Source organism: Phoca vitulina, unplaced genomic scaffold, assembly GCF_004348235.1.
Source record: "Phoca vitulina isolate PV1807 unplaced genomic scaffold, GSC_HSeal_1.0 scaffold55, whole genome shotgun sequence".
NCBI lineage: Eukaryota > Metazoa > Chordata > Mammalia > Carnivora > Phocidae > Phoca > Phoca vitulina.
This window is the reverse complement of record NW_022589758.1, coordinates 4,792,323-4,809,662: the sequence shown is the minus strand read 5'-3', so window position 1 is coordinate 4,809,662 and position 17,340 is coordinate 4,792,323. Positions and strand designations below refer to the sequence as shown.

The 17,340-nt window shown below is 38.0% G+C and overlaps 2 protein-coding genes across 2 annotated transcripts in view; both read right to left on the bottom strand.

The window, feature by feature from the left end:
• Positions 1 to 17,340, bottom strand: part of CDKL5 (cyclin dependent kinase like 5) — a 209,672-nt gene that overhangs the window by 94,171 nt on the left and 98,161 nt on the right. The gene's annotated exons all lie outside the window — the stretch shown is intronic.
• LOC116622890 (gap junction alpha-1 protein-like) lies at positions 1,135 to 6,316 on the bottom strand. The gene has a single exon (XM_032389646.1). The coding sequence runs from the start codon at positions 5,961 to 5,963 to the stop codon at positions 5,043 to 5,045; it is 921 nt and encodes a 306-aa protein (XP_032245537.1). The 5' UTR covers positions 5,964 to 6,316; the 3' UTR covers positions 1,135 to 5,042.

Here is a 17,340-nt window from a genome sequence, read left to right as displayed (position 1 = left end):
GAGCCTACTAATACAATGATATCAAAACCTGACAAAGACAGCACAAAAAAAAAAAAAAACCAGAAAGTTTAGACCAACATCTCTTACAAACTCACGTACAAAAATCCTCAACAATATATTAGCATTTCAAATCCAGTGATATATAGAAAGAACTGTATAACATGACCAGTTGGATTTATTCTAGATATGCAAGGCTGATTCAACATTTGAAAACCATGTCAACAGGGTAAAGAAGAAAACTCATATGATCATATCAACTGATACAATAAAAGAATGACAAAATTGATCACCAGTTTATGATAAAAAAAAAAAAACCTCTGGCTAACTATAAACAGAAGGTAAGTTTCTTTCAAGCTTTATAAATATCATCCACAAAACCCTAGAGCTAACATATTTAACAGTGAAAGACGGAATGCTTTTTCTCTAAGATCAGGAACATGAAAAGAATGTCTGCTCTCATCACTATTACTGAACACAGTACTGGAAGTTCTAATAAGAGTAATAAGCCAAGAAAAAGAAATAAAAAGCATACAGACTGTAAACAAAGGAATAAAACTGACACTATTTGCAGATGACATGATCATCTACACACACAAAAAAAATCCCAAGAATCCACCAAAACCTCCTAGAACTAATAAGTTTAGCAAGATTGTAGAATACAAGATCAACACACAAAAATCAATCACATTTCCTTTTTTTTTTTAAGATTTATTTACTTATTTATTTTAGAGAGAGAAACAGACAGCACAAGCAGGAGGGGCTGAGGAAGAGGGAGAGAGAACCTCAAGCAGACTCTGCACTGAGCACAGAGCCCAACATGGCGCTCAATCCCAGGACCCTGCAATCATGACCTGAGCCGAAACCAAGAGTTGGTGGCTTAACGGACTGTGCCACCTAGGCACCCCAATCAATCACATTTCTATATGCAAACAACAAAAATGGGAGACAGAAGTTAAAAGCAAAATATCATTTAAAATTACTCCAAGGAAAGGGGTGCCTGGGTGGCTCAGTCCATGCATCAGACTCTTGATTTCAGCTCAGGTCATGATCTCGGGGTCGTGGGACCGACCCATGTAGGGCTCCACGCTCAGCACGGAGTCTGCTTGTCCCTCTCCCTCTGCTCCTCCCCCCGCACTTATTCTCTCTCTGTCTCTAAAATAAATAAATAAAAATCTTAAAAAAAGTTACTCCAAGGAAATGAAATAGTCCAATATAAACTTAATGAAATATGTACAGGATCTGTATCCTACAAATTACAAAATGTTAATGAAAAAAACTGAAGAAACCCTAAGTTAATTGAGAAACATACTATACTCATGTATTAGAAAACTCAACAAGATGCCAATTTTCCCCAAATTGATATATAGCTTTAATGCAATTCCTATAAAAAATCCCAGCAAGAGTTTTGTAGATATAGGCAAATTTATTCTAAAATGAAAATGGAAAGGCACATGACCTGGAATTGCTGAAGAAATTTTGAAAAAGCAGAGTAAAATGAGAGGAATCACTATACCTGATGTTAAGGCTTACTACATAGCTACAGAACAGTGTGATACTGGCAGAGGGATAAACACACAGATCAGTAGGGCCACACAGATACATCTAACTGATTTTTGCCTGCAAAAGCAATTCAACTGAGGAAGGAGAGACTTTTCCACAAATGGTGGTGCTACAGCAATTGGACTCCATAGCCAAGAAAGAAAAGAGACGAGACAAGACGAAATGAGACAAGATGAGAAGAAAAATGCCTCAACCTAAAATCTCACAACTAATACAAAAATTTACTCAAAATCGATCATGGACTTAAAAGCAAGATCATGGACTTACATTTACTTAAATGTAAACCTATAAAACTTTTAGAAAACAAAGAAGAAAATCTTTAGGATATAGGACTAGACAAAAAGTTCTTAGACTTACCACCAAAAACACAATCCATAAAAGGAAAAACTGATAAATGATCTTATCAAAATTAAAATAATTTGCTCTGTGGAAGACTTTATTGAGTGATGAAAAACAAGCTACAAGCAGGGAGAAAATATTTTCAGGCATATCCAACAAAGGATTTTAACCCATAATATAAATATATTTTTTTTAACTCCTTAAACTCAATAGTAATAAAACAAAGAATCCAATTAGAAAATGGACAGAAGAAACAGATATCTCACGGAAGAGGACACACAGATCCCAATTAAGCACATGAAAAGATGCTCAACATTAGCAGCCATTAGAAAAATGCAAATTTAAACCACAATGAGATCATCTACACACCTATCAGAATGGCTAAAATAAAAAACAGTGATAATACCAAATGCTGGTGAGCATGTAGAGAAATGAGATCACTCATACATTATTGATGGGAATGTAAACCACTCCGGAAAAAGAACATGCCAGTTTCTTATAAAACTATATATTCACTTACAACTCAGCAGTAACGATCTTGAGCATTTATCGCAGGGAAATGAAAACATTTGTTCACAAAAAAACCTATACACAAATGTTCAAACAGCTTTATTTGTAATAGCCAAAACCTGGAAACAACCTAAAGGTCCTTCAACGCGTGAATAAACAGTGGTACCTCCATACTATGGACTACTACTCAGCAATAAAAAAATAAAAAAAATTAAATTAAAAAACTTACTGGTTCATACAAAAATTTGGATGGGTCTCAAGGGAGTTTTGCTGAGAAAAATGCCAATCTCAAAAGGTTATACACTGTACCATTCCATTTAAATAGTATCCTTGAAATGACAAAATTATAGAGATGAACAGATTAGTGGTTGCAAAGAGTTAGGGAGAGGGGCATGGAGGAGTGCAACCGTGGCTATCAACGGCACAAGGGATCCTTGTCATAAAACTGTTCCGTATCTTGACTGTGGTGGCCACATGAACCTACACAAGTGATAAAAACGACACACGTGTGCGCGCATGTATGTATATATGAGTGCATGTAAAATTGGTGAAATATGAATAAGGTCAATGGATTATATCAATGTCAGTTTTCTGGTTATAATATTCTACTATAGTTATGCAAGATGTTACTATTGGGAGCAATTAGTTGAAAGATACATGGAATCTATTATTTCTTACCATTGCATGTAAATCTGTAATTATCTCAAGATAAAAATTTTAACAAAATCAAGCAAGCAATATGTGAAAATCAACGTGAAACAGGAAGTCCAATCCAAGATTTCAGAGGTTTTGCAGTGCCCCATAGAAACACACATCCCATTAGTAAATAACTGTGCTTATTCCTCACAAAACAGTTTGTGAGAAGGAAATCTGAAAGACTCTTTAATGAGCCAAGAGACTGGGTTTTACAAATGAGACCATTTAAACTGTCAGAGCAAGATGCTGTTCATTGGCAGGTTTAACATTTCAGTTGTTCCCATCTTCTCCTTCCTTCTGCCCTGTGGGGTGGGAAGAAGCTTCTGATGAAGAGTAGATCAGTCAGTTAAAAGAAAAAAAAGAAGCTACATTTTTTGCACATCTATGTAGTGGGTCTATCTGTGATCCTGCTATATATAATTAAAGATGCTAATACTAAAACCTTCTGTAATAGAATCACTGCAATTCCATTTCTAAAACTCTGTAGTAGATTCTGCTTAGATTAAGATGTACCAAGGAAGAGTTCAAAAGACTAGGGAAGATGAATGCAGCCAGAAACTCTCAGAGGAGGCAGACAGGCAGGTTGCTCTCTTAAAACTTTATTAAATAAAGAACATTCTCTAGAATATATGATGGACTAGTTCTACATTTGCATTTAATAAAGCTGAACATGACATTAGTTTAATGTGAAATGTTAAACCATTTAGTGTACAAAACTGTTTACGTAGCTGTCACGCAAGAACAAAGTATGAAGCTCAGCATTTTCACCAACCATCTGTGAGTTTTAGAAAAGTCATTTGAATAAACAGATTTCTTTAGTATATATTTCCAACACATTAGGTACATAGGTAATACTCAAACCTCTTTCAACCTTTCTTGCATTCCAAATGAAATCTTAGTACAAACATCAAAAACACTGGCCACCCCAAAAGACTGCCTACCAAACTCATTAACAGAATACGAGTTCTAAAATAATGCTTATTACGTAGGATTTATTAAGTAAAATAAATCCAAGCACTATCAGTTACTGTAAAATTCATGTAAGAACATTTAATAGTCCAGCTCTAAGGATTCTTTTTAAGTTTCTCACATTAATGAGTGCTGTTTACAGAACTAAAAGTCTTATCATTCAAGTGTCAGTCATTACATTTCAGAAAAAGGACATCATTCCTGATATCTTTCTATAAAAGAAAAAACAATGAGTAGAACCAGTATCCATAACAGGCTAAACTGGGTAAAGGGGGGCACTTTGGGGAGGGAAGTGTGTTTCACTTTCACAGTAGGAATTATGTAAACATCATATGGCCCACACGGCAAAATCCATGAGAAAGGCTCAAATTTGAACGCTGCATTATTTTAAAATCCATGTTCATGAGTTTATATTGCATCTGTTTGTACCAATACATGACAGATATCTATCACTCTTTCATATACACTGAACCATTCTCAGGAAATATGGGAGAGAAAAAGTCCTTACTTATGTGCCACCTAATGCAACTTTCATTTAGAATGTAAATTCTTCGCATCAACCATTTCAAATACCAACTATGTTCCTCCATTAATCCCCCCCTTTCTCCTCTCCTATCCCAGACCCCCCAAAAAGAACCCTTTATGTCTGTTAAGCCTCATAACTGACGTTGTTGAGTACCACCTCCTCTGGAACAAAAGTACACTCTCCACTGTACCTTCCTTTTCTTCAACAATTGAGCAGAATCATAATGTTTTCAGGCATGTGTCTAGATCTCTAGGTCATTACACCTGCTGCTGGCATGACTGCTGGCTTTGCAGAATGGCTGCTGGTCTACAATGACTACTACCCAGTAGCTACTTTTGTCATCCCCACCCCCACCCCCAGAATTCTGCTTATTATCAGGGAAATCAAAAGGCTATGCATGCAAGTTGGAGGTGGTGCTTCCTGCCTGCCCTATTAGATCTTGCTATGCACTCTGTTTAGCACGGCTTTTCTCATTTCCTTGTTTATTGTAACTGCGGCAGGAAGAACTGCTCCTGTTTCCAGGAACCACCTCGTCCCTGGGAAGGGACAGGGTGGAGAGAGCAACAGCTGATGAAGAGCCAGTGGAGGGGCTTGGCAGACCAGATGAATCAAGGTAAGGCTCACTCTCTGGATCCTTCACACGGTCCTTAATGCCCTTGAAGAAGACACAGAATAACTCGAGGATGTTCAAAGCAAGAGACACCAAGGACACCACCAGCATGAAGATAATGAAGATGCTTTTCTCTGTGGGGCGAGAGAGGAAGCAGTCCACCTGATGCGGGCAGGGGTCTCGTTCGCAAGTGTAAACCGCATTCAGGCTGAATCCATAGATGTACCACTGGATCAGCAGGAAGGCCACCTCAAAAACAGACTTGAAGAAGACGCTAATGGCATAGATTCGCAGCAAGCCCCTTCTCATAGTCACCTTACAGTGTTCTTCAATGCTATATTTGAACTTCTTGATCTCAATTTCGATTTCCTGCAAGTGCACCTCCATGTGGACACCAGCATTTTGAGCGACTCTGAGTTCCTCCCCTCTCTTTTTCAACTTCTCTTCCTTGCGGACCACGTAGAATACGTGCACTAGGTACAAGAGTGAGGGGATGGACACAAATATGATCTGCAGGACCCAGAAGCGCACATGAGAGATCGGGAAGGATTTATCATAGCAGACGTTTTCACAACCAGGCTGCCGAGTATTACAACGAAAGGCAAACTGCTCATCATCCCAGGCTGACTCAACCGCTGTCCCCAGTAGCAGGATTCGGAAAATGAAAAGGACCGAGAGCCACACCTGCCCTCCAGGGGTGGAGTAAGCTTGAACCTTGTCAAGGAGTTGGCCTAAGGCACTCCAGTCACTCATGTTGCCTGTTCGCTGTTCTTTCGCTTAAAAGAAGTGAAGTAGGACACCAAGTGATTGCACTCCTTGGAGGATGAAGTAAAATGAAAAAGTAAGTTCAAGCACTCAAAACTTTCTGAAGTTTAAAAGTCTGCTACACCCTTTGGTACCTTCCTCACTCTTCTTCCTAATGAAAGACAACTGCTGATACCTAATAAAAGCTTATATGGATTCATTTTCATACATGGTGAGCAAATACTCTTAAATAAGGATGTACATATATCAGTAATGGGACAAATTACATAAATGAGGGAACAACTTAGGGGCGCCTGGGTGGCTCAGTTGGTTAAGCGTCTGCCTTCGGCTCAGGTCATGATCCCAGGGTCCTGGGATCGAGCCCCCCATCGGGCTCCCTGCTCAGCGGGGAGCCTGCTTCTCCCTCTCCCTCTGCCTGCTGCTCCCCCTGCTTGTGTGCTCTATCAAATAAATAAATAAAATTAAAAAAAAAAAAAAATGAGGAAACAACATAAACACATCTAAAGGTTTCCTTCAATTCCAGAATAAAGCAATCTCCAAAGACAAAGACTGAAACACAGAAACTGAATTAAAAATTCACATGCATATATTGACCAATTCATCTTCAAACGTTATTAGGGCCATCATTTCTGAAGTAGGTAATGATAGGGGTGCCTGGCTGGCTTGGTCAGTAGAGCGTGTGATTCTTGATCTCCAGGTTGTGAGTTCAAGCCCCGTGTTGGTGTGGAGACTACTCTAAAAAGGGGGGGTGGGGGGGGAGGAACCAAATATATAATGATATTCATCCCAGCATTATTTATTCAGTGCCTACTAGATACCAGGTACTATACTGGGCACTGGTCCCTATGGGCGAGTAAAACAGAATTCCTGTACTTGTGCAACTTGCAATTAACTAGAGGAAACAGATCATTAAAAGTACAATATTTTAGGGGTGCCTGGGTGGCTCAGTCGGTTAACTGATTCTTGATCTCAGCTCAGGTCTTGATCTCAGGGTTGTGAGTTCAAGCTCCGCATTGAACTCCGTGGAGCCTACTTTGAAGAAAAAAAAAAGTCCAGTATTTTATTAAATCTAAGACACAACCGATTATAAGATAAACCATTATGTTACTTACCATTCAGAAAGCAATCAAGGCATCCAGTGTTAAGAGGTGCCTTGATTTCAGAAATGTGAGGGGAAATGTACATCTTAGAATCAATGAAAAAGGCTAAATGAATATAGAATTGCAATTTTAAATAAGTACTAAGAAGTAAAAACAAAATAGGTACTGACAGAAATTAACTCAAGGAAATCCAGATCAGTCTGTATAGAGTCAGCCAGGCAAAGAGTCTGAAAACTATTAGTTGTGATGGAAGCCGGCATGGGCAAAGCTCTGAGGGTGGGAGAACTCACTGTACTCAGGGAGCTCAAAGGCAGGCAAACTGGTTACCAGGTATTAAGTAGAGGTAGCAGAGCCCAAGACTGGTGCTGGAGGAGGCTACCTCAGGCATCTGCTTAGCAGCAGCAGAGAAATCCAGGAGCAGAAAGCATGATTATACTGTGATGCTGCGGCAAGACTGAAACTGAGGGAGAAATTACTAATGGCAGTTCAGGAGCTCTAGGGGTCTGTAGGAAGGCTGGGGGAAGAGAGAGGGTACAATTGAAGAATGTACAGAGCAGTACAGGGATGAGGGTTCTGTGCTAAAATGGTTAGCCAGTGAGTTTTGGTGGTGACAAAAAGGAGAAGAGGATGTCAAGAATCATGGGGGTGACCCTGAGAGTCTCTCCCCTAGAGAGGGTAACAGATGACCAATCCTGGCACTGTGGTCCTGAATGCTATGGCGAATGAAGGGACATTTTGTAAAGGTAGCTGCCATCCCAGTTAGCATAAAGTAGCAAGATCAGGACCAAAAAAAAAAAAAAAAAAAGAGGAGCTACAGCTCCCTTCTTATCTGGAAATTGCAAGTCAGGATCCAGCCAACAGAGGCCTCAACTTACTTATTTACTGAATGTGAACCACTATCTCCATTGAAATGTGAACACATGGAAGCTTTTCTGTTAAGACTAAAATATGAATACACTGTGTTCATTTGTGTGGGTTTCTTCTAGGAGACTGTTATATCACCAGTTTTGGGGGGGCTTTAAGGGAGGGTTTAAGTTTCAGGAGGAGAAACACAGATACCGACCACTAATCTGTTCAGGGCTGGTGGGAGCTGGCGTGGGGCACAACCCGTAACTGTGCCCCTACTGAAGACCTGCTCTTCTTTCTCCCTTTCCTCCTGACAGCCCTATTTCTTTATAAGAAATGTCTGTAAGCAAAAGCCTAAGTAAAGGTTTCTGCCTCTAATTCAAATCATGCTAGACAAATGGATCTTTTTTTTTTTTTTTAAGATTTTATTTTTAAGTAATCTCTACACCCAACGTGGTCTCAAACACACGACCCTGAAATCAAGAGTCACATGCTCCAACAACTGAGCCAGCCAGGCGCCCTGGAGCTTACTTTAAAACAAACCACAACTAATTGATTATTACATGGCAAAAAATAATTATTTTCAATCAAATTCTTTCAATACAGCATGAACTCATCATTTCTAAAAACAAATTTTATTTAGTATGTTAGGATAAAACCCATAATGGTTAATATTTTAATTCTCCCTCCTGAAAAACTTTCATTCGCAAAGACAGATATTCATTTTAAACAATTAAGAAAATTAAAAGAGAAAAATATTTCTTAAACATGAGTTTGCCAACTAATAATCTTAAATACCATTCAGCTGATTTGTTTCTTGGTTTAACAGCTATTCCTCACAGTAGATTCAGTGAGAAAAATAAAACTTAAAATGAAACCTAAAAAAAGAGGGCAAGGTTAATGTAATTTACAATGTCTCAATTGCCCAAGGTTGGTTACAACTGTTCTCCAAGGATAAGAACTGAAGGTTCCCAAAATGCAATTTTTTAGCAAGTAATCAAATTACAAGGCTTTGAAGTATACACTGTACTTTCTCAGTTGCTTAAATAACACATTTTAGCCAAATTGTCCTTTATCATGCAGATTCTGAAATTAATCCTATTAGGCTAAAGTTACCAAGATCTACAGTTTATAATTAATACATTCTTCAAGGTTAATTGAAAATAAACCACTGGCAGCATAAGAGTTAGGCATTTATTCTCATTAGTTTTTCAAATTTAAACAGTGCTTAGTCTCCAGAGATTTCAAAATGCCTCAGAAAATTGAGTTACTTTTTCAAAAACAACTAGGGTAAAGTAATAGCAAGTGAAGGTTAAAGACAATAATCCCTGAAACTACTTTAGCACCGATTCTAAAAGGTATCTGATTAAAAACAGTGCTGGGAGGGGTAGGGAGGGAGAAAATCAATAATTCCAGTTAATTTAGCGTAAAGTTATTAGCAATTTTCTAGAACTATAAGAAGCTCTTAAGTTTTTCAAATATTTTGTTCTGAAGAAGTTCTTGCTAAGCACTTTGAAAATATATAGATCCGAGATTCAAAAAGATGAAAATAACTAAGAATGAGTCATCTCAGCCAAGCAAATGTTTCATAGAGCAATTAAAAGTCTCTTGCTGAACAATTATTTTTAAACTGGACAAGGTATTTCCATTTTAAAACATAAACATAAAGCGTCAGGTTTCAGTCCCAACAAATAAAGTGCTTGAATATTTTCACTCCTATCCTTACAGCAAGAGGGAAAAAAAAAAACCCACTGAAAATCAACTTTCCTTAGGCTTATCAGAGAATTAAGGACATAAGGCAAACTGAACTCCTAAAATCTGGAGAGACAGGCAAAAAGAATCACACCCAAGAACAGCTTACCTGGAGCAGAAGGCACTAGAGCAATACGCTAGGGAGAAAACTTAAATGGTAATTTAGACAAAGGCTTGCCAAGTAAGAACTCCTAGCGACCAAGTCTTAGGAGGGCCCTCCACACTCTCTTGGCTTTACCTCCAGGACTTCACCAGGTTCTGAACATGAAGATCCAAGAATGATCTCCTCCCCTTTTGGGTGAGAGTTAGAAAAAAAAAAAAAAAAAAAGTAACAATTTTGAAATATGCCCAGAGAAAAGATCCAATAAAAACCTTCTCCCTTTTGAGGAAGAAGGGGAATATAACCATTTTGAAAAACACCCAGGGAAAAAGTAATGGTTTTGAAATAAGCCTAGAATGTTCTCCATAACAAAGGCCAACACTCAAAGGGAAAATTACCAGAGCCTTACATGTTGTCCTGGGAGAGGGGAAATTAGCCAGCTACAGCCCCTCTAGCCTTCTTGCTTCACCTAAAAAGAAGGGGAGAAAAAAGGCTAAAAAATACTTCTGAAGGTTGCAGGCCAGGACTCAGGCTACCAAAAGACTTAAGATTTGGTCCTAAGATTATAGAACACTTCCTCTTCCCCATACTCTACCACCAGGTCACAAGGTTCTGGTACAGTAACAGCGGATTTCAACAGAAAGAGTTGCAAGAAGCTATTTAAACTATTAACTACTTAAACTATTTAAAAAGGAGTTCTTAGGGAAACACAAAGACAATGGGGGAGAAAAATAAACAAAAAGACACTAGAGGAAACTGAAGCCTCTGGCACCTACGCGTACAACATTTAACAGCCCAGCCCCAAGCCAAATAACCTAAAACATTACACTAAATGCCTATTTACCTCAGTTCCTATTACCCGATATATCCTATCTGGGTTGTTTTTTTGTTTTTTTTTAAGATTTTATTTATTTATTTCACAGAGAGAGCGAGCACAAGCAGGGGGAGCAGCAGAGGGAGAGGGAGACGGAGAAGCAGAAAACACTTAACCGACTGAGCCACTCAGGCGCCCCCCTCTGGGTTTTAAAAAACATTAAAAAGCGTGCTAAAAGGCAAGACAAAAGGCAGTCTGAGGAGACAAAGTACACATCAGAACCAGACTCAGATATGGCACAGATTTGGGGATTATCAGGAATAATTTCAGATAGGGAATTTAAAATAACTATGAGTTCTCTGTTAAGAGCTCTAATGGAAAAAGTAGACAACATGCAAGTACAGACGGGTAATGTAAGCATACACAATTCTACGAAAGAATTAAAAGAAATACTACAAGTAAAAAACACTACAACAAAATGAATGCTTTTAATGGACTTATCAATAGATTGGATATGGCCAAGGAAAGAATTAGTGAATTTAAAAATATTTCAATAGAAACTTCCCAAACTAAATGCAAAGAGAAAAAAGAAATATTATAAAGCAGAACACAGTATCTAAGAACTACAGAACAATTACAAAAGGTGTAACCAGATTACCAGAAGGAAAAAAATGAGAAAAAGGAAAAGAAATATTTGAAGGAATAATGGCCAAAAATCTTCCGAAATTAATGATACCAAACCACACATCAAAAAAGCTCAGAGCAGACCAAGCAAGATAAATATAAAAAAAACTACACCTAAACGACATCATATTCAAACTACAGAAAAATCAAACATAAAATCATGAAATCAACCGGGGGAAGAGATATCTTACCTACAGAGAACAAGGACAGGCAATACATCCAATTTTTTTCAGAAGCCATGAAGTGAAATATGTAAAGTGTTGGGGGAAAAAAACCACCACCCTACAAAGTATTCAGTGAAATTATCCTTCAAAAGTGAAGGAGAAATACTTTTTCAGATAAACAAACACTGAGGGAATTTTTTAACAGACCAGGCTAGTAAGAGCTGTTTTAAAAAGTTCTTTAGGGAAGGAAAATTATACAGGTCATAAAGTCAAATCTACACAAAATAAGAGCACTGGAGAAGGAATAAATGAAGGCAAAATAAAATCTGTTTTTCCTATTCTTAATTAATAGATAACCATTCAAAGTAACAAGAGTAACAATGTATTCACTGATTATAGCATATGGATAAGTAAAATGAATGACAGCAATGTTACAAGGAAGATGGGAAGGAGGAATTGGGAAAATTCTAGTTAAGGTACATGCAGTGCCTAAGAAGCAGAATACATTTATCTGATGGTGGACTTAGGTAAGTTGTAAATATATACAATAAACTCTAGGGCAAGGACTAAAAATCTTTTTTTTTTTTTTAAAGATTTTTTATTTATTTATTTGAAAGAGAGAGAATGAAGAGAGAGAAAGAGAGCACATGAGAGGAGGGAGGGTCAGAGGGAGAAGCAGACTCCCTGCTGAGCAGGGAGCCCCATGTGGGACTCGATCCCCAGACTCCAGGATCATGACCTGAGCCAAAGGCAGTCGCTTAACCAACTGAGTCACCCAGGTGCCCCCTAAAAATCTTTTGAAAAGTACAATGGACATACTAAGACATGACAGAAAACAGAATCATTTAAAATGGTCAATTAAAATCAAAAGGAAGAAAAAGAGGGGAATATTTTTGTTTAAAGAAAAAAAAAAAAGAAGGGAGGCCTGGCTGGCTTATGACCCCTTGATCTCAGGGAAATGAGTTGGAGCCCCACATTGGGTGCAGAGATTAGCCCTCCCCCAAAAAAATGAAAAAAAGAAAAAAGGGGGGGCGCCTGGATGGCTCAACTGGTTGAGCATCCAACTCTTGATCTGGGCCCAGATCTTGATCTCAGGATCCTGGAACTGAGCCCCACATTGCATTGGGCTCCACCCTCTGCAGGGAGTCTGCTTGAGATTCTCTTTCTCCCTCTCCCTCTGCCCCTCCCTCCCCACATGCTCTCTCTCAAATAAATAATCTTTTTAAAAAAGTGTAATGGGGCTCCTGGGCGGCTCAGTTGGTTAAGCATCTGCTTTAGCCTCAGGTCATGATCCCAGGGCCCTGGGATTGAGCCCCGCATCTGGCTCTCTGCTCAGTCCTCTCCCTCTGCCTGCCATTCCCCTTGCTTGTGCTCTCTCTCTCTCTCTGTCAAATGAATAAATAAGATCTTTTAAATAAATAAATAAATAAATATAATTTTTAAAATGTAATTAGAAAAGTTACAAAAGTAAAAAAAAGGTTCATATTAGCTCAATTATATTAATAATCACATTAAAATCATTACAAATGCAAATGGCTTTAAAAAAAAGAGCACGCATGCATGCAAGCAGGGGGCAGAGAGGGGCAGAGGGTGAGGGAGAGAATCTTATGCAGGCTCCACACTCAACACGGAGCCCAATGCGGGGCTCAATCCCACAACCCCAAGATGATGACCTGAGCAGAAATCAAGTGTCAGCTGCTTAACTGACTGAGTAACCCAGACGCCCCTGTGAGAATGGATTTTTAAAACCACTTTAAATAAAAAGACACATAGCTTAAAAGCAAAGGGATGCAAAAAGGTATACCACGTTAACACTAATCTAAAGAAAGCTGGAGTAGCTGTATCAATTTTAGACAAAGCAGATTTCAGAACCAAGACAATCATCAGGAATAAAGAGGGAGATTACAAAATGATACATTCTTCAAGAAGACCTAACAATCCTTAATATGCAGGCACCAAACAAAAGAGCACCAAAATACATGAGGTAAATATAGATAGAACTGCAAGGAGAAATAGACAAATCCAACATTATAGTTGGAGACTTCAACACCCACCTCTTTCAGTTACTGACACGAAAGAAAGAAAGAAAGAAAGAAAGAAAGAAAGAAAGAAAGAAAGAAAGAAAGAAAGAAAGAGAAAGAAAGAAAGAAAGAAAGAAAGAAAGAAAGAGTAAGGATATAGGTGAACTGAACAGCACCATTAAGTAAGTAGATCTACTAGACATTTATGTAATACTTCTAAGAGAAGCACAATACATATTCTTCTCAAGCTTACATGGAGCATTCCTCAAGGTAGAACAAATTCTGGGCCATAAAACACAACACATTTTGAAGCATAAAAATCATACAAAGTATACTCTCACGGGGCACCCAGGTGGCTGAGTCAGTTAAGCATCCAACTCTTGATTTCCGCTCAGGTCACGATCTCAGGGTCATGGAGCCTGCTTGGGATTCTTTCTCTCTCTCTCCCTTTGCCCCCCCCCCCCCCCCCCCCCCCGCTGCTCTAGTGCTCACTCACTCTCAATAAACAAAGTATATGCTCACAACCAATGGAATTAAACTAGAAATCAAGAACATAAAGCTGGAAAATCTCAAAATATTTAGAGATTAACCAAGACACTTCTAAATAACATGGATCAGGGGCACCTGGCTGGCTCAGTCAGTGAAGCATGCAACTCTTGATCTTGGGGTCATGAGTACAAGCCCCACCACACTGGGCATAAAGCCTAAATAAAAAAATAAAAATAAAAAAATAGCACACAGGTCAAAGACGAAATCTTTAGAAATGTAAAAATATTTTGAACTAAATGAAAATGACAGTACAAAACAAAATTTGTGTGATGCAGCAAAAGCGGTGTATAGGAAAAAAGTTTATAGCATGGAATGCATACATGAGAAAAGAAAACAGACCTAAAATCATTAACTAAAAAAATAAATTAAAATTTAAAAAAATACAATCAGTAATTAAGCTTCTATCTTAGGAAATAAGACAGAGGGATAACTTAAGCCTAAAACAAGAAGAAAATAATAATAAAGTTTACAGAAGTAATCAATGAAATTGAATACAGGAACTCACCAGTGGAAAATCAATGAAAACAAAAGCTGGCTCTTTTAAAAGATCAGTAAAATTGATAAACCTCTAGTCAGGCTAACCAAGAAAAAGAAAAAACACAAATTATTATTTTTAAATTTTATTTTATTATGTTATGTTAGTCACCATACATTACATCATTAGTTTTTGATGTAGTGTTCCATGATTCATTGTTTCCGTATAACACCCAGTGCTCCATGCAATACATGCCCTCCTTAATACCCATCACCAGGCTAACCCATCCCCCCAACCCCCTCCCCTCTAAAACCCTCAGTTTGTTTCTTGGAGTCCATAGTCTCTCATGGTTCGTCTCCCCCTCCAATTCCCCCCCTTCATTTTTCCCTTCCTACTATCCTCTTTTTTTTTTTTTTAAAGATTTTATTTGTTTATTTGACAGAGAGACAGTGAGAGAGGGAACACAAGCAGGGGGAGTGGGAGAGGGAGAAGCAGGCCTCCTGCGGAGCAGGGAGCCCGATGCGGGGCTTGATCCCAAGACCCTGGGATCATGACCTGAGCTGAAGGCAGATGCTTAACAACTGAGCCACCCAGGCGCCACTTCTTCTTTTTTTTTTTTTAACATATAATGTATTGTTTGTTTCAGAGGTACAGGTCTGTGATTCATCAGTCTTACATAATTCACAGCACTCACCATAGCACATACCCTCCCCAATGTCCATCACACAGCCAACCCCATCCCTCCCACCCCCCACCACCACTCCAGCAACCCTCAGTTTGTTTCCTGAGATTAAGAGTCTCTTATGGTTTGTCTCCCGCTCTGGTTTCATCTTGTTTCATTTTTTCCTCCCTTCCCCTATGGCCCTCTGTCTTGTTTCTCAAATTCCTCATATCAGTGAGATATGATACTTGAGAAAAGACACAAATTATTAATATCAGAAATGAAAGAAGAGTCACCACTACCCATCACATGGACATTAAAAGGATTATAAAAGAATATTATGAACAAATCTATGCCTATCAATTTGGTAACTTAGGTAAATGGACCAATTCCTTGAAAGATACAAACTATCAAAATGTACATAAGGAATAAAAGATAATCTGAATACGCCTAAATGTGTGGAAGAAAATCAATAACAAGTCCCATACCCAGATTGTTTCATTGGTGACTTCTAAAGATTTAAGGAGAGATTATACCAATTCTCTACAATCTCTTCCAGAAAAATCTCTTCCTTCCAGAAGTGGAGGAACAATTCTTAACTCACTCTATGAAGCCACTATTACGTTAATACCAAAACCAGATAAAATCATTAAAAGAAAGGTAAACTACAGACCAATATCTCTCACGAACAAAGATGTAGAAATCTTCAGCAAATATTAGCAAAGTAAATACAGCAATGTATAAAAAGAATGACACACCATGACCATATGGGATTTGTCCCAGGTGTGCAAGGCTGGTTCAACATTCTAAAATCAATTCATGTAATCTACCATCATCAGTGAGCTAAAATAGAAACATCGTATCATCACAACAATTGATGTAGAAAAGCACTGACAAAACCCAACACCCACTCGTGATAAAAGCTCTTAGTAATCTAGGAATAGAGAGAACGTCATCAATTTAATAAAGAACATCTACAAAAAACCTACAGTTAACATCATTCTTAATGGTAAGAAACTGCTGCCTTCCTACTAAGCTCAGGAACAAGATAAGAATGACCCCTCTCACCACTTTTATTCAACGTTTTACTGGAAGTCATAACTAATACAACAAGACAAGAAAAGGAAATAAAAGGGATATAGATTGGGAAAGAAAAAATAAACTGTTTTGTTCACAGATGACAGGACTGTCCATGAAGAAAATCTCAAAAAACCTACAGTGAAAAACTCCTGGAACTAATAATTCTATCTAGGTCACAACTTACAAGGGTAATATACAAAAGTCAACTGCTTTCCCATATACCAGCAATGAATAATTGGAAATAAAAATTTAAAACAATACCACTTACATTATCACACACACAAAAAAAGTACTGAAGTATAAATCTAACACAATTTTCCCAAGATCTGCATGCAAAAATCTACATAGCTATGTTGAAAGAAATCAAAAATTTAAATAAATGGAAATACTCTGCATTCGTGGATTAGAAAACTCAGTATTAAGATGTCAATTCTTCTCAACTTGATTTATAGATTCAATGCGATCCCAAACCTAGTAAGCTATTTTGTGAAACAGAAAAGAGCCCCAAAATAGACTCAACACAAACACAGCTGATCTTTGACAAAGAAGCAGAGGCAATCCAATGGGAAAAACGGTCTTTTCAACAAATGGTACTAGACATCCATATGCAAAATAAAGAATCTAGATACAAACCTTTTAAGTTTAACAAAAACTAACTCAAAGTGGATCATAGACCTAGATACAAAATTACAAAACTTCTAAAAAATAACCTAGAAAATCTAGGTGACTCTTGACTTTGGTGATGAGTTTTTTTTTTTTTTTTTTTTTTAAGATTTTTTTATTTATTTATTGAGAGAGATAGTGATAGAGAGCATGAGAGGGGGAGAGTCAGAGGGAGAAGCAGACTCCCCGCCGAGCAGGGAGCCCTATGCGGGACTCGATCCCGGGACTCCAGGATCATGACCTGAGCCGAAGGCAGTCGCTTAAACAACTGAGCCACCCAGGCGCCCCGGTGATGAGTTTTTAGATACAACACCAAAAGGACAATTCACAAAAAAAAACCTGGTACATTGGGTGTCATTAAAATTAAAAAATTTTTCTGCTCTGCTAAAGTCACTGTTAACAGAACAAAAAATATGCCACAAACGGAGAAATATGTGCAAAACACATATCTGCAGA

Bases quoted from the DNA above. Each gene is read 5' to 3' on its own strand.
- LOC116622890 (XM_032389646.1), bottom strand. From the start codon at position 5,963: ATGAGTGACTGGAGTGCCTTAGGCCAACTCCTTGACAAGGTTCAAGCT.